This window comes from Pristis pectinata, chromosome X (assembly GCF_009764475.1).
Source record: "Pristis pectinata isolate sPriPec2 chromosome X, sPriPec2.1.pri, whole genome shotgun sequence".
Lineage (NCBI taxonomy): Eukaryota > Metazoa > Chordata > Chondrichthyes > Rhinopristiformes > Pristidae > Pristis > Pristis pectinata.
The window spans coordinates 2,909,047-2,930,847 of NC_067450.1; the positions used below are offsets into that span (position 1 = coordinate 2,909,047).

General features: G+C 41.2%; 1 protein-coding gene across 1 annotated transcript; it reads right to left on the reverse strand.

The window, feature by feature from the left end:
• Positions 1-2,673: 2,673 nt before the first annotated feature.
• On the reverse strand, positions 2,674-15,091 carry LOC127566981 (chymotrypsin-like elastase family member 1). The gene is made up of 8 exons (XM_052009567.1): positions 15,016-15,091; positions 12,631-12,683; positions 11,420-11,517; positions 8,477-8,602; positions 6,805-6,941; positions 4,400-4,545; positions 3,291-3,440; positions 2,674-2,778 (listed from the first exon to the last, which is right to left on the reverse strand). The coding sequence occupies exons 1-8, from the start codon at positions 15,089-15,091 to the stop codon at positions 2,761-2,763; spliced, it is 804 nt and encodes a 267-aa protein (XP_051865527.1). The 3' UTR covers positions 2,674-2,760.
• Positions 15,092-21,801: the final 6,710 nt, after the last annotated feature.

The window sequence follows — 21,801 nt, forward strand, 5'->3', positions numbered from 1 at the left end:
TCGCTGTTTAATGATCGAGTAGAAAGTAAACGTATTAAATAGATCCGACAGCTATATCAGGGATTTTCATTGTCTTATTAAACCTGACATGTTGACAAATTAACCTTGAACGATATACAAAACCACTCCATAATTAAAGGTCAGTTAGTCATGGTGCCAAATATTGATTTCTTTTAGTTCTTAACTACTGGAACTAAATTTCTTTTTTCAAGTACTTTGTTTTTTGCATGAAGTGAACAACACATGTGGTTCAATGATTCTCAATAGGAAAGCCAGGAATTTAAGTACTCTGTCTCACTGATACTGTAGGCTCCTATTTTCATGAATTCAGTTATGCTGTTGACTAGTTTGTTGACTGGTTTTGGTATTTAAGAAGCATTTCAACTGATTCAGTGATGTGCTGGCACAAGGTGACTTTTTTGCTATGTAGTCAACATTGGGGAGTTTTTTAAAACATTAATTTTCAGGACCTGGATGTTGTGGGCAAGGCTATCATTTAATATCCACCTTTAATTTTCCTCCAGAAGGTGGTGATGACTCACCTTATTGAACTATTCATCCTCCTCATGAAGGTGCTCCCACAGTGTTGTTGGGCAGGGAGTTCCAGGCTTTAGACCCAGCAACGATGCAGGCCTGGTGAAATCTTTCCAAGTCAGGATGGTGTGCAACTTGGAGTGAAACCAGCAGGTGATGGTGTTCGTATGTGTCTGCTGCCCTTGTCCTTCTTGGTGGTAGAGGTCGTGGGCTTGAGAGATTTTGATGGAATAGCCTGGGCGAATAACTGCACTTCATTTTGTCAATAGCATATACTGCAGCCACTATGAACTGGTGGTGGAGGTAGTAAATGTTTAGGGAGGTTAATGGGGTGGCAACCAAGCAGGCACCCTTTGTTCTGGCTGGTGAGCTTTTTCAGAGTTGTTGGTGCCGCACTCATCCAGACGCAGAGAGTATTCTATCACACTCCTGACTTGTGCCTTGCAGATGGTGGAATGGCCTTGGAGTGTCAGGAGGTGAGTCACTTGCCACAGGATTCCCAGCCTCTGACCTGCTCTTGTAGCCACAGTATTTATGTGGCTGGTCCAGTTGAATTTCTGGTCAATGGTGACCCCCACCCCCCAAGGGTAGGGGACCTGGCAATGGTAATGCTGTTGAATGTCAAGGATAGGTGAGTAAACTCTCTCTTGTTGGAGATGCCTGGTTGCCTGGATGTTGTTGCATCGCACTTGTAACGTAGGAAACTTGGCAGTCAGTTTGTGCACAGCATGTTGGGTGAAAGATTACAAATAGTGGCCAGGACACTGTGGATATTTATTACTTTGAAATAGTGGTGTGGAATTTTTCACATTCAACAAAGAGAGCAGACAGGCCCTTGACTTAATGTCTCTTCTGAAAGACTGTAGTTCTGATGGTGCAGCACTCTCTCAGTACTCAAGTGAAGTGTCAACTCGCCTTTATACTCAAGTCACTGAACCTTGCCACTCAGGTGAGAACATTGAACTTGATATTCCTACTTTAATATTCCCTGTTTCAGCTGATAAAGGGAAGTATCCCATATGCCCTCTTTTACCGTTTTATTTACCTGTCCTGCTAATTTCAGGAGTCTGTGGACATGCACTCCAAGGACTCACCTCTTCTCCACACTTAGCAGCACCGTAGTATTGTTTCTTTCCCACTATCAACCCCACTGCCACCTTTTTGTACTCTGCAAACTTCATGACTCTTGTATTTAAGTTTAAATCATTAATATATGTCACGAGAATCAAGGAACTGAGCACCATCTGTATGGAACCTCAGTGCAAACAGCCCTTCAGCCACTAAAACACCCATTAGCATTGGCCTTTGCTTCCTTGTATCCAACTTGTCACTTTCCCTTGGATCCCATTAACTTTCACTGCCCAGCCTGCTGAATCTACCAAAAATTTGTCAAAAACCTTGGTTAAAAATAAATGTAAACTATGTCAAACATGCTACACCCTTTGATTCTCCTTATTACCTTAAAAATTCATTTGCTAATCAAACATGACACACTGTCTGCCCTCGATTAATCTTTCTAAACAAGGATAATTTACACTGTCCCTCAGAATAATTCCAATAATTAGCCCACCGCTAAGGTTAGGCTGACATTCTCCCTTTTTGCACAATCATTCCATAACTTTGGCCACAAGAGTCAGTTGATTGAGTGCAGAAGCTCAGTTTACAATCAGGAGACAGGAGATGCCCTCAGCCTTCATAATCGGTTTTGATACTGCAGTCTTGACCTAAAATGAGTACATTCACATTCGTTTGAGCCATTCAGGATTTTTGGTTGTTGTCACAGAAAGGTATCTCACTTTTGTGATTGTTTTAATTTGAAGTATTATCAATAACGTGAAAAGCAAAAATAAAAAAAAACTGTAGATGTTAGAAATGTGAAAGAAAAACAGAAAATGCTGGAAATACTCAGCAGGTTAGGCAGCATCTGTGGAGAGTGAAACATCTAACATTTCAGGCCAATAATCTTTCATCAGAGTTAAGAAAAGTTAGAAAACAAGCACATTATAAGTTACAGAGAAGCAGGAAGGTTGAAAAGAACAAAGAGAATGTCTTTCATAGGGTGCAGAGCACCCTATCTTCTTTTTGTAAATTATGTATTGATATCAAGAGGCAACAAATAGGAAAAATGATGCATTTTATTTTTTATTTTCGTGCTGTATCTCCATCCAATTTGTGGAATTAAATGTTTCCGTTGTGAGTTGCACGTTGTCCATTGTAATTCAGCGTTTAATAAAAGGCAATTTTCTGGAAAATCAAACATGATTGTCATTAATTTTTCTGAACTGGTTAGACTTGAGTCTGAATAGGAACTTGACTCTAATTATAAATGTGTTGTGTGAGGTGGAGGTGGGTAGAATTTCCACAAGGATCTCCCAAACCCCCACTGTAACTTCAGTGGAAGAACAGGAAATACCATATTGACACTGTTTTCCAGAGATTTAACTCGGTTTTCACTCTAGCAACACCTCTGATGTTTAGTGTTGGTAGGAAATTTATTAGAGGCTGTATTTCCCTTGTTTGCATGTGATTTTCGTGTCAATTAGCATCTCTGCATCTCCCCCAATCCATTTCCCTCTTTGTAAGTACAGGAGCTCCAGATTTAAATGGATCGATAATCATTAAGGGAGCCAAAACCTAGATGTGCCCCATGATCTCATCACGCAAAGCCCCGTGCAAGGTGTGCTAAATCAGAATATTTATCCAGTAGCATCTTGCATAGAATATAAAATTATGATAAAAATCAAATGTTAACATACATTATTGATCCAGTTGATATAAGCTGAGACGCGGGTCCAGACCGTTGGTTTCATGTATGTGTCACATCCTGCTGCAGCTACAAAGCTCGTGGCTCCATGGATATAGTATGTACCATCATGCTGACAATTTAGAGGACCTCCAGAATCTCCCTTTGAGGAAAATCGGTAAAACGGTTATTTTCAATCTCTCATACTCGTTTATAAAAGATATTATTTAATTTTATAAAGGAAATTGAAATCAAGGAGAAATAGAAAGAAAGAAAATAGAAGAGGAAGGAACCAAGAAAGAGGAAAAATAGTATTGGGGAAATAAAGAAAAATATTTGACAAGAAAATGGAAGTGAAAGAAGGAGCGACTTGTGATCAAGAAATGGCTGACAGCAAGAGAAGGACAATACAGGAAATAACAAGAAAGCTGCATTTACATTGGCCCTTTCATAACCTCAAAGTATCCCAAAGCGCCTTGCAGCCAGTTTGCACACAGAAACAGAAATGTGATATTGACCAGGTAATTTGTTTTAATTGCGAGATAAATATTGCTGCAGAACACTGGGGAGAATTCCCTTGCTCCTTTTTAAAATAGTCAAGGGTTTTTTTACATCCACCTGCAAAGGCAGACAACGCCTCATTTTAATGGCTGAGTGGAAAGAGGATACCCCCAGGAGTGTGGCACTCCTTCAGTGTAGCACTTGGTACCAGCCTCGATTAAATGTTCAAGTCTCTGGAGTGCAACTGGAATCCACAATATTCTGAGACAACTGTGTGACTACTGAACTATGTCCAGCACTCCGAAGAAGCAATTGGGAAGTCAGTGTCAGTAAAAACAAGAGGGAGATAGTGGAATATTTGATAAGGGAAGCAGTTGAAGTTAATGAGAGATAGAGGTGTGCATGGTGTTGTTCAAACTTTGGGACTTGCTGGATGGGCCATAATGGTCTTTTCCAGTCCTGCACATTCATCTGTTCCTGTGTTGATAGCAAAAAGGGAAAATGAGAATTGAATAGAAAAGAATAAATGCAGCTTTGGCACGGAGGCTTTCCATTGTAACTGTAGTACTCGGAAGTGCCCACGTCTTCTTCCCATTGAAAGAGAGTACCTAAGGTTATTACCTGACAACCGGCAACGATGCCGTCACCTCCAGCACACACCATGTTTCGTGTGACATAGTTACCCCACCATTCAGGTTGTGAACATACATCATAGGAAACAACCAGGATAGGAGCTTGTTGAAGAGTAGGACTAACTACTCCATTGTCTGTATCACAAGAAGAAATCCTGTGTTACTGTTACATGTTTTTCAATCATTATCATAGTTCACATAATATTTTGGACAGTAATCTCACACCCTATTGCCTTTTTGTTTATGGGAACATCGACAAGGAGATTGAAGCCCATTTGATGGTTTTCACCCATTATCTGGTTATTTTGGTCAACATTAGCCATATTTTTAACCATTGGAGGGCAAGGAGCTTTAAGGAAATTATAGCCTTGGGGTGATCACTTTGGTTTACTTTAGGCATTTACGAAAACAAGCAATACCCAATCTAAAATTGAGAAACCACAAGGACCTTCAAACAGGATGAAAAATATATAGCTAGATTTTTACAAAAAGCGTAGAAGTGAAGACAAGGGTTGCTGCTTGGTGGCCTTTCTTTTAACTTAATTCATGTGAGACTGACAAAGCCAGAATTTTTTACCTGTCCCTAATTGCCCCTTGAACTGAATGGCTTCCTGGAACATTTCAGAGAGCAGTTTATGTTGCTGGAGTATGGAGCTACATAAATGGCAGACCAGGTAAGGATGACATAGTTCCTTAGTTAAAGGATATAGGTGAACCAAATGGGTTTTTAACAACATTACATTCAAATTGGCATGGCCATAGAAGACAGAGGGCAGCGGTGGAAGGTGTTATTCTGACTGGAGGTCTGTGACCAGTGATGTTCCGCAGGGATCAGTGCTGGGACCCCTGTTATTTGTGATATGTATAAATGACTTGGACGGAAATGTAGATGGGCTAAGTTTCCAGAAGACACAAAAGTTAGTGGAGTTGTGGATAATGTCATTGCGTGTACAGGCAGTAAAATGGCAGATGGAGTTTAATCTCGGTATCTGTGAGGTGTTGCACTTTGGGAGGTCAAATGTATGGGGAATGTTCACAGTAAATGGCAGGATCCTTAAGAGCATTGATGTATGGAGGGATCTAGGAGTCCAAGTCCATAGCTCCCTGAGTAGATAGGGTGGTAAAGAAGGCGTACGGCATGCTTGCCTTCATTGGTCAGGGCATTGAGTATAAGAGGCAGGAAGTCATGTCGCATGACTTTGGTTAGGTTGCTTTTGGAATATTGTGTGCAGCTCTGGTTACCCCGTTACAGGAAGGATGTGGAGGCTTTGGAGAGGGTGCGGAAGAAGTTTACCAGGATGCTGCCTGGATTAGAGAGTACGAGCTATGAGGAGAAGCTGGACAAGTGGATTGTTTTCTCTGGAGCCTCAGAGGCTGAGGGGAGACCTGATAGAGGTTTATAAAACTATGAGAGGCATAGATAGGGTAGATTTTCAGAGTCCTTTTCCCAGGGTAGAAATGTCAAAAACTAGTGGGCATAACTTTAAAGTGAGAGTAGGAAAGTTTAAAGGAGATGTGCAGGGCAAGTTTTTTTACACAGACAGTAGTAGGTGCCTGGAATGTGTTGCTTGGGTAGGTGGTAGAAGCAGGTACAATAGTGAAGTTTAAGAGGCTTTTAGATAGGCACATGCAAGTCAGGAGTGGAGGGATATGGATCATGTGGAGGCAGATGGGAATAGTTTAATTTGGCATCATGGTTGGCACAGACATTGTAGGCCTGTTCCTGTGCTGTACTGTTCTATGTTCTAAAAATCTGGTAGTTTCATGCTCACAATTTATGTTACTAATTTTTCATTCCATATTATTTAATTAATCAAATTTAAATTACTCAATTGTTGTTATGGAATTTGAACTTGCACCTCCAGGCCTCTGGATATTTAGTCCATTAATGTAACCACGACATGACCATAACCCTGATGCTCTGTTTGCAATTTATGCTACAGCACTGCTGGGCATGAGAGATAACTACTTCTGTATCACTGTGAGAAAAGAAAGGGGCTGTTGTATTTTAAATAGCAACGAAGTCTGTGTGATATTAATTGCCGAGAGAACAGTACAAAGCTGTTGACCACTCTATACTACTCTATGTGAAGGCCAATCTCTGTGAATCATCCAGGCTAACTCCCTGACAGAGGCCAGTGAGCCCTTCTGAAAAATGCAAAAGACCACAAGGTTAGAAATCCTTGCCATGGGCAGATTACCTGTTGTGATGAAAATGAAAATCCTGGTTATTATTTGCATTTCAAAGTGCATTTGTTTTCTGATAAAACTTTATGACAGAGTTATATCGAGATACAGCACAGAAACAAGCCATCAAGTCAATGCTGACCATCAGCCATCCATTTATGAATAAGTAAAAGATGCACAAATGCACATGATTCCCATATTACTTACTTCTTGTGTAGCCCCAGCCAGTGACGTAACATAGGTAGTTGTTTGGTAAAGTAGCTCCTTCATTGGGCAATTTTCCAAGCTGGACATATTGGTTTAGGACAGCATCTTGCACCAGGTAAAGCAGCGCAATGTCATTCCTATTAAAAAAGGAGTTTTCTGCATAAGTGTTTGTATTGTATTTTTAAAATCATATTACAAATATATCTTAAGGCATCACCCAGCACAGTTCTATCTATACAGTGTTATGTGAAACATTGTATAATTAAGATTACACTTGGTTTTAGACTCTTTCCTTGTTGTTCACCCCTCCTTTCTTGAATACTGTTCTTCAAACTGCAGTCACCCTCTGTTACCTCGTACATGGTGCTATGTACCCGCATCTTCTTCTTCACAGGCAACTCCTTGGGATCAAGGATGACTTGCAACCACTCCGGTTTTGTGGGTTCTGAGGTGGCTAATGAGGCCAACATGTGAACCACAGTCTCTTCCACAGATGGGGCAGGTGGGGACTGATGGGGTGGGTGGGTAGGTCGTTCATGAGCTGGTCTGCTTCTTCCGCCACTTACGCGGGGCCTCCGTGTGCTCCCTATGCATGGACTCAAGGTTCTCAATACCATCCCGATTGCTCCTTCTTCACTTTGTTTGGTCATGGGAGAGAGACTCACAGGAGTCAATGGGGATGTTACATTTCTTCACGGAGGCTTTGAGCACATTCTTGGATCTTTTCCTCTGTCCACCTGGTGATCCCTCTCCATGACAGAGCTCAGAATAGAATGCCTGTTTTTGGGAGTGTGGTGCTGAGCATGTGAGTGACGAGGCATAGCTGATTGAGTGTAACTAGGGTCTTAGTACTGGAGATGTTGTCCTGGGAGAGGACACTGACATTGGTTAACTTATCCTTCCAGTGAATTTGGAGGATTTTGCAGAGACAGTGCAGGTGGTGTTTTTCCAATGTCTTAAGATGCCTGCAGTGACATCTGGAAGAGGCAGGGATCACTGCTACTCAATAGACCATGAGTTTTGTGCCAGGTCTGATATCTTGATCTTCAAATACCCTTTTCCTCAATTGACCAACATTGTACATGTGCATTGAAGGCAGTGGTGAATTTCATCATCTATGTCTGCCTTTGCTGAGAGTTGGCTCCTGAGATGTGGGAAGTGGTCCCCGTTTTCCAGGTTGTCACCCTGAACAGTGTGGTGCAGTGGGGCAGATTGGTAGAGAACCTCTGTCTTGTGGATGTTGAATGCAAGGCGCATCCTCTCATGTGCTTCAGTGAAAGTGTTGATGATCAGTGTAGGTGATGAGTATCAGCAGGTTCTTAAAGTCGAAGTAAGTGTGTGTATGTTCTGTTTAAAGGACACACACACACACACACACACACACACACACACACACACACACACACACACACACACACACACACACAGAAATGTTCCTGTGTCACCAGTGACACTGACGTTAAATGTGGTACCTGTGTGACTAGTGAACACTACTGATCAATCTATGTATGGGCATATATATTTCTCTTTAGCCAACACAAAGTTACCATTGAGTTATGGTGTATTTACAAGATTGTGATCTTTCTTAAAGTAGTGGCTGTAATAGACTAGATTTTAAAATGACTTTGATGTCAACACAATACTCATTTACCTAAAATATATTATTACATACCCAACTGCAAGATCCCCATTCCAGCCTTCATGGATGATGATATTTTCTACCAAAATATACTGTTCAGTGTTATCATTCTCATAAAGGTTGTGATCACCCAAGACTACACGGTATGTTACATCTAACCTGTTGATAAACAAAATGATAAGTCATTTCAAACAAAAGGGATTGGCAAGGGTGGATAGGTGATGTGGGAAGCAGATGGCTTCATTTAACAAAGGCCATAAATTCTATTGTTATGCCATGGTTTTTATGTACGGTGCAAGAGTTTTGAAGTGGAAAATCAATTGTTAAAAACAATGGTACTTCCCATAGAATGCAATGGTAAATCTGTCATAGTCTTTCATGCATTTGATACGCTTTTGTGGAGAATTGCTGGGTGTGAAGTAGTGGTGTCAATTGGTGTGCACATTATGTTTGATGATGTGGCTGCAACAACTGAGAACTCATTTGCACTGAAGAAACACCATGGGTCTCAATACAGAAGATGCTCTAACAGGATGATGGACGTCTGCTCCTGCATAAAATAAAGGGCCCATCCTTATCTGAGCCAGTGACATGGAACCAGTCTGCCACTGAACCAAGCCGTGGAATCCTCATCAATGCTCCCAATGTCTTTAGTGTTAGAGGTAAGGACATTATATATCTTTGGGATCAAGCCCAAACCCACCAATCATTGTACTGTATGCTGTGTTCTGTCTGAGATACCTATTCCAACCTGCCACTTGAAACCAAATTGCCCCAAATCATTACCACTGCTTGAAGTAGCAGATAATGTTGAGAACTGCCACTAGGCTCTCACTGGAATAGGAAATGACACTTTAAAGTGCATGTTTCTCACTTGACTCTGCAAGTAGCACATGGTTACTTGACATGGTCATGCACAAGGCCCAGGAATTATGTCACTAATGCACAGACACATTAAAAAAAAATCAGTTCTCCACATTGTTGGATGAAACTAATGACTCCCTATACCCCACCATTCTATCCTGTATTTTCAAGCATGCAAGAATTTCGAGCACAGAATTAGATTTTTTCTTGCTTGTCAAAAAGAGGGTCAAGATCACTGAAGAAGAATCTCATAAGGTAGCTAGAGAGACACTGGCACTTCTGTTATTTTGCTAGCACACAGCTACTCATTTATAATGGTGGGCACTGCACATTTTCACTTTTATTTGTTATTTTTTAAGTAACTAATTTTATTTGGTTCTCAGTTGCAAAGGTTTTGCAGTATTTTTTGTTGGCAAGCATGAAAGATTGTTAAAAATTTGTTGGAGATGGCAAATAAGAATCATTGTTTTATAGGGTAGACTATTGAAAATTGTACTCTACCCCAGTGCATAAATCCCTCAAGGCTTCTATTGGAAGTTTGTAAGATTTTAATCAGGGACTAGATGTCAGTAGAAAGAATGAACTTGAGAGCCAAATGGCCTTTTCTCATGGTGATACCTTCTTATGAAGTATTCAGGATGGTCAGATTGGAAAGACAATGAACTGGAGAAAGGGAAGGAAATGGAAAGAATCAAATGCTTCAGAAAAAACACTAAAACACAGATTTCAAAGCCACAAAGGTAGAACAATTTGAGAATATTTGCACAAATTGCAGTGAAAGCTCCACAGACTTGGAAATGTTTGCCACTCAAAGTAACCCTGCTGTTAATGTGTCAAAAAGTGTGCAGCTAATCCTGCGGCAAGAATGCATTTCACCCAAAATAAACCAGCAAAATATGTAAAAATTGACAAAGCTTCATATCTCAGCATGCCCTGAGGAACCAATGGGCTTTTAAATGAACTTTTAAAACAGGCATTAGCTGAAGGAACTGAACTGTCTTTGAACTACTGTGGTCTGGCTTGCCTTGAAATTTATAAATCTACAAAGAACTAACACCCATGGTTCTGCAAGGACTGGATTCACCCCAAAAGCCTTTGGAAATGTTGATGCTCAGCTACTTGCTGGAGTGAAACTCATTAATGAACTTTTCAAAATACTGATAAGCCCAGAACTTTTCTCATCAGAACACCTCAACATGATAATGGTCAAAACATTCAACAGAATTGCCTTCCTCTGAGAGACAAATAGACTAATTTACTGAGACAGAATTGAAAAGGAACCATTTCATAGATATATAACAAACCGGCAAGATTAAGATAAAGATAATATAATCAAAATCATGGGGGGAAGATTGCATTGATCAAATTATCACAGTTATGATTTTTTGTATTATAAAATATGGAGGGTTCAGGGCAAGTCTGGTTAACTTGCAAGGAAACTGTGAACAGGATTCATCACTTTTATACACAGGAACAGACTCCTCTGATTGATTGCCTGGGTGAGTGGTGCGCAGAATAATATTTAAAGTTGAAGGGTGGTTTGCAAAGAAACTGTGGACAGGGCTGATCACCTGTACAGAGGAAACAAGCTTCTTTGATCATCAGAGTGAGTTGTGCTGAGAGTCTGAGCTAGAAAGAAGTACGTGAGTTGAAATTACAATTATAGCCAATAGTTAAAACTGCATAAAGTTGTTGGAGTACAGAAGTCATATTCGTGCGTGGTATTTTGCAGTGTTTTATATCGTAATCTTTGGTTGTTTCTTGTAATGCAGTCAAAGTTTGATAATCCGCTGTCCAATTATTTGGAAATCCTGCTGGTTTGGACCCTGCACGCCAGTGATGTTTCCCGTGCTCCCTTGAAACTGACAGGAGCCCTTTTACCCACGCTCCCTTGAAACCCACCACGGTCCCAAGCATGCCAAAGTAACAGAGTTTTACTGTATCTTATGTTGTTTCTAGTGCTTGCTCTTACTCAGCATTAATAAACATTTAAAGGGGTCCTGGATTATGTTGCTCTTTTAGCTTTGACTAGCTTTTCTTCACCTGCAGCAGTCCAGGCTGAACTCAGGGAATAGGTTTAAGAGACAAATCATACCAATCAAAATCACTCACCTGTCCACACAGTGAGCAGCAGTCAGCACCCATCTCTGGCGAATTAAAGTCCCTCCACAGGTGTGGTACCAGTAACCAGCTAAACCTTGAAGGGAAACCTGTTAAAGAGAAAAATGATTGGACTAGCTGTATGTTAAAATCATATTTTCAAAACACACAGAGCTTCATATTAATGCAGAAAATGTTGCAAGAAAATCAGTGTGAAAAATAGTCCAATGTCAAAAAATATTGATTTGTGTTGCTCCCTCAAATAAAAACCTAAGTTTGAATTAATGGTAGGCATTTGTTTTGGGCAAAATGGACTGTATTGAATTGGCTGTTATACTCCTCACCATCATCTTCAGTACTCCCAAACATCTAGTAGAACTACTACAGACAGGTGATGCACTTCCATCTAAAGCAAATTTCTGCTCCTGGTCTTTACAGACATTTGTCTTCATATCAGTACAGTAAAATAATTTATTGAATGTGAATCACATCAAGATTTGATGAGATACAACTTGCATGCTATTTACTTTGCTTATCTTTGAGATTTCTTTGGAAGGGTAAAATTATCATTCAGCCTGGGATTTCGAGGAGAGATAGTTGTTACTGGTGGTTGACTTTATGTCCTGTGGAATCTGCAGCAATATTTTCAATATCTATGCAGGTAATAAGGAACTCAACTATCCTGTCAAATTACCCAAGAAGATACTGTGAACACAAGAGAATGTTGGAAGATACTGGTTTATGTAGACAAAGAAGGCTTGTGCTGAGTTAGCTGGCTTCAGTTAGCGGTAAGGGAGATGCAAGTTGCCTCAAAGCCCTTGGGTTAACCAGCTAGGAATCCTGTTCTTGATTAATATTCAGTAACAATGAATAGGATGTGTTTATTAGGTGAGCATATAATCGTTAATTTAGTGAATTTTACTGGACTTTATTACATATTGCTTACAATAAAAAAGCATTGATATCTATTTACTTTTCATGACTGCAGATGGAAAGAGATATGAAGTCACTGAAAATTATATGAAAATAATTTGGTCATATTTCTTTCTTATTTGAAATTTATTTCAAAGTTCCTATTGCTTCCCATGTTTTACTGTTGTGGGAGTATTTCGGAAAATGGGGAAACTGATGAAGAGGCTTATTAATACAAATATTTTCATTCTCTGGGACTTTACAGAGCTTATAATCATGTTGTTGTAGAGGAAAAGTTTTATCATTCACACCTGCCATGGCCATGCATTGCGCTTTGCCTCAGACCCTCCAATGACTCGTTCGTCTTCAGAACAGAGCCCTGTATACATTGAGAAAATGAAATGTTTTCATTACAATCCTTACCAAGAGAACTGTGCTGTCTTAAAATTTAATCTATAAAAGGCACTGTATCCCATTAACAATGTGAAAAATCAAACTTCAATAACTCCCAGAGCAGGTCAGGTCAAATCATTAACCTGTAGAACTGTTCAATTTGTCTTATTTTATGAGTTACAAGATTAAAAGATAGTTGTAGAAGAAGACCATTTATCCCATCAAGTTCATCCACTAGGAAACAGCCTAAGGTCTGAATGTTGTATGCAATTTGCTCTTAAATTACACTGGGAACTCATTCCATGTCTGATTATTCTTTATGTGAATAAATGTTGTTACTAGGTTGAACCTCCATCATCATGTCCTGCTCCTGCAATATAATATGCACAATGAGGTAACAGCACTAAAAACAGTCTCTCTAGTCCTAAGAAAATCAGCTGAGCCAAACAAGCAAATAAAAGAGACTAAGTAAAAATTATTGGCTCTTCTTCAATGTCAGGATATTGGCTGCTGGAATGGTAATAGGGTGGGGAACATGAATGGAGTGGCCCAGCTCTGTGTGAGCCAGATCCTTAAGCCCACATGTTAAATGCATATATATCATCCTATCCCAGCTTCAGAAAAACCTAATCCAATATTTCTGGCTTCCACATTACCTATGCCTGTGCCCTGTCTGAAAGGACTGTCCATTTATACTCACTTTGGACAGTTTTGTGCTATGAACTTGTTTCCCTTGGCAGCTAAATGGAGGTTGTCCTACAAGAACCTTGCAGACAGCAGAGGGTGCACTTACACTTCAGATTCTGGCTGTAATCTAAAAACTAGTTCATGATTGCACGGACCTGCATTGTTTTTGACAGATTTGGACTGGCTAGGTAACAGGGAATGTGGAAAATTTGACAGGATTCAGTTATTCTAGGGCTTCACCTTGTTCTATGATGCATTGGAGTTTCTGTTGGAGTGTGGACGAGCAGTTCTTGTGCTCACCCATTTCAAATGGAGGCAGGACTGGTGATGTGACCTGCTAGATTTCCTGAAGGTGCTGCCTTTGGTGTCAATTACTTCAAGTCTACATTTGGCTCAACTACTCCTTACTGAGAGTTATGCTTCACATAACTCATTTGTATTGGAAATGGCAACTGCCTGACATTTATTTATTTATTGGGATCTGGGCATTGCTCGCAAAGCCAGCATTTAGTGCCCACCCCTAGAGAAGGTGGTAGTGAGCCACCTTCTTGAACTGCTACAGTCTGTCTGGTGCCCTGACTGAGTGGATTGTTAATTTATACTCACAGTTCTGTTGGGGAGGGAGTTCCAGAAATTAGACTGAGTGTTGAAGGTACAGTGATATATTTCCGAGTCGGAATGGTATGTAGTTTGAATGGGAATCTGCAGGATCCCCAAACACCAGTTGCCTGTTAGGAAGTAGCAACTATAATCAGGGGTTATCAGAAATTCTCTCACAAAGCCTCCTCTGAGTGTCAGCTTGTGCTGAATAAAGACCTATTACATCTCCAGCTCCGGTCTCTGTGTGCCTTAATCAAAGTCACAACTCTGCCCTTGCTCTTCTCAGAGTCATAGAGTCATACAGCACAGAAAGAGGGCCATCAGCCCACTGAGTCCATGCCAACCATCAAGCACTAATTTGCACTAATTCCACACTAACATAAATTTTATTCTCCCCATGTTCCTGTTAATTCTCCACAGATTCTACCACTCACCTACACAATGGGGACAATTTACAGTGGCCAATTAACCTACCAACCTGCACGTCTTTGGGATGTGGGCGGAAACCAGAGCACCCAGAGGAAATCCACACAGTCACAGGGAGCACATGCAAACTCCACACAGACAGCACCTGAGGTCAGGATTGAACCTGACTCACTGGGGCTATGAGGCAGTGGCTCTACTAGTTATGCCACTGTGCCACCCACCAGGACTTGTGTGTTCCCAACAGACCTGGGGTTCTCAGTGCCATCCCAGATACTCCCTTGTTTTGAGCAATCATGGGCCAGCAATCCTCATGAGTTCCCACAAATAGTTCTTGGTGGTAGAGGTCGCAGGTTTGGGAGGTTGCCTCAGAGTAGCTAAGCAAGTAACTGTAGTGCAGATACTGTCAATCGATGGTGGAGGAAATGAATGCCTCAACACCACATTTGGTTAAATGCTCCTTTGAAGTCAAAGCCAGTGGCTCTCACCTCAAGAATTCAACTCTTTTGGTATGTTTGGATATATATGGAAGATTCATTAATTTTCTGGTCAGTAACAACCATAGCTTCTTCTGACATTAGAAAAATAGCAACTCTGTTGATAGGCAAAATAAATGAAGCTGTACTTACCAAGCAGGGCAAGGCTTGCTAAAATCACCAGTCGCAACATTATGGTAGGTGCGGTGTAGAAGATTTCAACTGCATGGCCTAGTATTTATATAGGGATGATATCAAACACTTGTCATAAACTGGATCGACTCTCAGCTCATTTTGTAACTATGATAAAGTCACAATCTTGATACGTAATAGTCATTAGGCTTTATTTGGGGCTGCCAGAATCTGATAATATGAGAAAATCTACAGGTGATGTCTGTTTCTGTTCCAAAAAAAGAAATGGGTAAATATGTCTTGGTCAGGAAAAACTGAAAACCTTATGCTGTTTTAATAATGCAGATAGTGTTTATTTCCATTATCTTTTTCTCAGTCACCCCATGTACTGTCTTTGGCAAAGGGGACCTGCTGCTGATCCTATGCCAATGCTTACTGTATCTATTGGAAGAAACTGTGTGAGTTCAGATAGCACAGCCACCCTTTGATTTTATCCCCCCCCCCCCCCCCCCCCCCCTTGTGGAATGGTGTCTCTCTCTGTTTTGCTACAACAAATGGTAGGGCACGAGGGAGTGTAATGGAACAGAGAGACCTAGGAGTACAAGTGCATAGTTTGTTGAAAGCGGAGTCACAGGTAAACAGGGTTGTGAAAAAGGCGTTTAGCACGTTGGCTTTCATAAGTCAGGGCACTGAGTATAGGAGTTGGGACATTGTATTGCAGTTGTATAAGTGGTTGGTGAGGCCGCACTTGGAGTACTGTATACAGTTTTGGTCACCCTGTTAAAGGAAAGACTGTCATGGTTCCGAGTGCTGGCCCTCGATTCGGCTCCATTGATGGTGCCTTGTTGTGCAGCACATGGATTCTGTGCATTACTAATCACATAACAACACACACCTGAGCCCTATCAGGAGACTAGCATAAGAACCCTGGTTTCACTAGCACTAGTTGCCAGAGTATTGGTCAACCTTTGGGTATACTTTGTCTCCTGGCTGCTTAGAGCTGGCAACTCTAGAGCAGTCCTGGTTTCACTGTTCCCCTTAGGATATCCAGTTTCTCTGTTAGGATGCCACCTCAGCGCCACGAGGCAAGATTCCTTCTGGTTGTTGCCTGCGTTTGGTTCTGAGGAAGTATCCTGACTCCAGTCTCGTACCAGTGTGCTGCATTTGGGTTCTCTGTGAGCTCGCTCTTTGCTTGACATTGTGACAAAGATGTGGTTAAACTGGAAAGACTTATGAGGATGTTGCCAGGACTAGAGGGCCTGAGTTTTTGGGAGCGGTTGGCCAGGCTATGTCTTTATTCCTTGGAACATAGGAGAATGAGGGGTGACCTTAGAGGTCTATAAAATCATGAGGGGATGGATAAGGTGGATAGTAGCAGTCTTTTCCCCAGGGTAGGGGAGCCCAAAATGAGGGGGCATAGATTTAGGGTGAAGGGGGGAAGATTTAAAAGGGACCCGAGGGGCAACTTTCCCACATAGAGGGCGGTGAGTGTATGGAATGAGCTGCCAGAGGAAGTGGTTGAGGCAGGTACATCGGTGTCATTTAAGAAGCACTTGGATGGGTACATGTAGGGGTGGCGCTCAGAGGGATATGGGCTGAACACAGGAAATTGGGACTAGATGGGTGGGCACTGTGGTTGGCATGGACTGGTTGGGCTGAAGGACTTGTATCTGTGCTGGATTGCTCTTTGACCCTAGCAGTGTAGTGAATAGTGATAACGTGCTACAACATTGTAGTACAGTAATTGTGGTCTTGGAATAGCAACTAATGTCATTTGTGAAACTGAATTCAGTAACACTGTTAATAATGTGTAGGCAATCCACAGAACTGAAGTGACCATGAATGCTGCCAGGTTGTTAAACAATTAACATCCTCCGGGAAGGAGATGTGCTTTCTGCACCTGGCTTGGACTACTTCTGACTGAAGTCTCATATGACGTGGTTAACTCTGAAGTTGCCATGCGAGTCATTCAGAAGATCCTTCAAGAAGATGATCTGCCACTTTCTTTGGAGTACACTAACTGTTCCTTGCCAGCATGCTCCATATTTTGAGAGCATATGTTTTAAAATATTTTATGTGTAAACCAGTTTATTACTGGTCTGTTATTGCTGTTTGTAGGCACTTTTCTGTACTGGGTCACTAATTCACCACAAACTTATATTCACTTTCCACAAGTATTTACTAAACAAATTCACCCTCATTAAAGTATCCCTCTCACTTAATAATCACACATTAACTGAAGGAAAGTTTGGAATGGGGTTTATAGAATCCAACTCAGTTGGTACACTATCACAACTGCCTCACACAGATGGGTTGGAAGGGACTACAAGTGGCACAAGATTTTTGGGTGTTAGTTGACCATGACTAATTCTCTTGAACCCTTTGATGCCTATGTGATTGTTCATAAGAGAGAATGGGATGAGGCTTGGCTCCTGGTACTTTCTGTTCAAAGTTATAGATGGAGAATGAACACCTGGGAAAGGAGCAGAAGAGCTGCCAGTGCCAGACCTGAAAGTTGGCACCTTCCAGAGATGGACAATGCTGTGATTACATATTATAATACAACAAAGCCTAATTAAATGGGGACTGCCTCAGTAATGTGCCTTTCAGGCCATTTGCCAAATTTATAAGCAGGGATATTGAATAGAGCAATTGGTGCTGTGGAAGTTCATCATTTAAACTCTGTCAGGTGAGCTCAGTCCTGGGTGTTGTAAGGCTTGCAGCATGTGGGAATTCCAATATGCTGTTTGCAGACTGGATGACTACACCTGCTGTTTGGCCAGCTTGAGCATTGGGGTTTGGAACTTGAGCGTTGGCTGAAGGCACTACGGTGCATCCGTGAGGCTGAAACACACATGGGTTGCCTGTTTCAGAGATGGTCACCCCACAGTTTAAGGAAAGGCAGTCAGAGAACACTGGGCAGAGGAAGGGAGGCAGGCAGGTAGTTAGAGAAGCCTCAGAGAGCATCTCACTCCAAGACCATTCCTCTGTGTTGGACAATGTTGGGAATGAATGTATCTCTGAGGAGTCCAGTCAGAGCCAAGGTCACGGCATCAGCTGTGCAAGGGGGGAAGAACAAGAGTCCAAGGGCAACAGTGGTAGGAGACTTGAGAGTGAGGGGAATAGACAGACGCTTTTGCTACTGCAGACATCCGGGATGATGTGTTGTCTTCCTTGTGTCAGGGTCAAGGATGTCGTACAGATCGGTATTTGAAAGGGCAGGATAAACAGCCAGAGGCCGTGGTCCATGTTGGACGTGATGACATAGGTACAAAGAGAGATGAGGTCCTACAATATGAATTTAGGGAATTAGGTCACAGATTAAAGAGCAGAACCTCCAAGGTTGCAATCTCTGGATTAGTTCCACCTGCTGGTGTGTCTAGGAATAGGAGGATAGCTCAGAAGAATGTGTGGCTAAAGGGATGATTCAGGAGGGAGGGCTTTAGATTCCTAGATTATTGGAACCATTTCTGGGGAAGGTGGGACTTGTACAAGCTGGATGGGTTGCACCTGAATTGGAATGGGTCCAACATGCTTGCAGGGAGGTTAACCAATGCTGTTGGGAAGGTTTTAAACAAATTTGGCAAGGGAATGGGACACAGAATAGATGTACAGTTGGAGGGCAGGTGCAGTCAAACATAGAAGGATAACTAAGTCAGTTCAGCAGAGCAGATATGGACATGTATGCCACCCATGTGCCTTATCAAGGCTAAACTGCATCTTTTTATGCAAGAGGTCTGAGTAGTAAGGCAGATGAATTTAAGAGCATTGATCAGCACATAGGAATATGATTTTGTTGCTATCACAGAGACATTGTTGAAAGTACAGAATCTTCAGATGTGACAGGAGCTATGTAAAAGATGAGGTGGCATTGCAATATTAATGAGGGAATCCACTACTGTGGTAATTAGGGAGGATATCCCAGAAGGTTATTTAAATGAGGGAATATGGGTAGAGTTTAGGAATCAAAAGGGAATGATCACAGACTTCCTAACATTTAGTGGGATATAGAGGAGCATATATGTCAGCAAATCACAGAGAGAGTTCAGAGTAATTGGGTTATGTAGCAGAGTATTTTTGAAAAGAGAAAAACATACAGTTTTCCTTTCTCTCTAAATGAAAGGGGAAATTATGGCACTTTGAGTTAGTAATATTATTGACGCAGTCAAAATCTGGATAAAGTGTGTAAGGGAGTGGCAGGATTATACTGAAAATAATTATGAGCCATCATTTTTGACTATTTCAAAGTATAAATGTACACGGTAGCGTAGCAGTTAGTGCAACGCTATTACAGCGCCAGCAATCGGGGTTCAATTCCCATCGCTGACTGTAAGGAGTTTGTACGTTCTCCCGTGTCTGCGTGGGTTTCCTCCACGTGCTCCGGTTTCCTCCCACATTCCAAAGACGAACGGGTAGGTTAATTTGGGTTTAAAATGGGCGGCGCGGACTTGTTGGGCCGGAAGGGCCTGTTACCACGCTGTAAGTAAAATTTAAAAAGTTTAACTAAATACTTATGTATTTATTCACTTGTCAGTATTGTGTTCAGGTTAGGCATAGGGATGGAGGATCAGACCTGGGATTGAACAAGGCATGGACAGGTGTCATGCAGGTCTCTTTACTCTGCTGAAGTCATGTGAAATGATCTCACATAGTCTTACCTGAAAGCACAAAACTGACACTAATTTGTGATACTGACACTTTTAATAATTTTAATCAGGAATGCTGCAAGGATGAAAATGAAAATGTGGCATTGGTGCAGTAGTGGATGGTCTTCTAAAACTGGGCAAAGGTGCGGGGGTATGATCCAATCTAAACTTAAAAATGTTTTGTGCTGCAAGTGACATGGAGAGCTGTTCTATTCCCTGAGATTGTGTTCCCTTTTATTGATGAGCATAAAAGTTAATTTTAAAAAACTGAAACCTGATATGTTATTCCAATAAAATGCAGTTTCACAGGTTCTCAACAACCTTGACAGCCTTTAAATCTTGAATGATGTAAATAACTAGACCAGTGTGAACTGTAGGCTAGTGTCTCCAAATCACTACTTTCACCATTTAAATTAAAAGGTTCTGGGCTCCTGATTTCAATTATAGAGCCCTCCATTTGGTAGCTCATAGATTCATTTGTCATTATATTGCAGGATATGTTATGTTCTGATTTTAAATAAAATACCATAAAGCTATATTTCTTGTGTTGGCATGACATCGTAATGGTTTCACCTGCTCTAGAAACATTTCTCAATGTAAAGGTGCAGCTTGGATTACTGCCATCAAAGGGAGAGATCTTGCCAAATGAGTACGTCTGTGCACCACTGGATGGGGTTACAAATTTAGGAGGTGCACTCGCACCTACCTATGCTTGAAAATTCTTCTCATAATCATGAAGAGTACATTTGCACATTGTATTGTTGACTGACTCTTCAAATGGAGTAATTCTTGTTAGTGAGTGAAACGTGAGCTTGATTACGAAAAAGTCACCCGACATTGAAATGAAGAATAGCAAGCAGTGCTGGAAACACAAATGACACATTCAAACTCCAATGACTGTATTATAGAAAACTGGAACTAAGATGAATGAAAGGAGTGTAAACGAAAACGTAACCATCTTTATCCATTAGCTGTTTTTCCTTGGCACAGATGATGGGGATGTCCTACACCTCAGCAGACTCCCATCAAAGTTGTTGACTATAAAATCTGTTGCAAACCTGAGCTTTGGGGCTACTACATCAAAGATGTATGTGTAGGTGGAGATGGTTTAGTCTCAGGCTATCAGGTTGTGGTCTTAGATGTTTTCCTTTTATGGGACAAAGCAATAACTTATAACAGCTTATATTGGGAAAATCAAAACCCAAGGCCATTCCTTGACAGTGCCAGAGAAACTGCAACAAAAGGTGAAATTCTTTGATTCGTAGCAACTAGTGAACATAATTCAAGGCTCTATCATAAGCATTGTGAAAACCCAGACAAAAATCCAGTAGTGAAAATGTGAACATCTTTGGCTTGATAACAATATTAATTCATATGTCAAAGATAAAAATCACAATTGGATTATGCAGTGCATTGAGTCAACTAGCTGGCCTTTTACATAAGGAATTGGCATGGAGTCTGGCATAAGCTCAATACATCGAATGACCTCCTTCTGTGCTCTAACTGTTCTCTGATTCTAACCTGGATTTGAATCCAGTCCAGACCTAGGTGGTGAAATTCTATCCTTTCCACCAGTTATAAGAGAGTAAATGTGAAATGCAGCAGAAGCTAAATTCTGTCACACTATCAGACAGGTAACAACAAAAATACAACTACAATTGTGACTGTTCAGAGGTTTGGGTTAAGGCACTTCAGGAAGAAACCTGGGTCTAATTATATCCATCTATGCCAACCCAGAATTGCTGGTAAAACAGCTCCATTGCTGATGATTGGTTCCTGGCAAAGTTCTTCTTGCTGATCCCCACCCCCACCCCACACTATCCTTTGCATTAGTTTCTTCAATACATTTTACATCAGTTTGTTGCATTTTTATATTTTATCTTATTTAGTCTGCAGGGAGCAATTTACATGAAGAGTTTTGGTACAGGGAGATGGAGGACAGGGTGGGTTTATTTCTTCCTGAAGGCTTTAAGCACTTGCACGTTGCTGGTTTTCATTTCATCACCACACAAGTGTCAACCGAGTATCAGGCATGTGCATAGTTTACCTGCAGTTGTACCAATGGACAGTGATATTCCTGCAGCATTCATAGGACAAAGCAGGGACAGTCACCAAGATGGTTTTT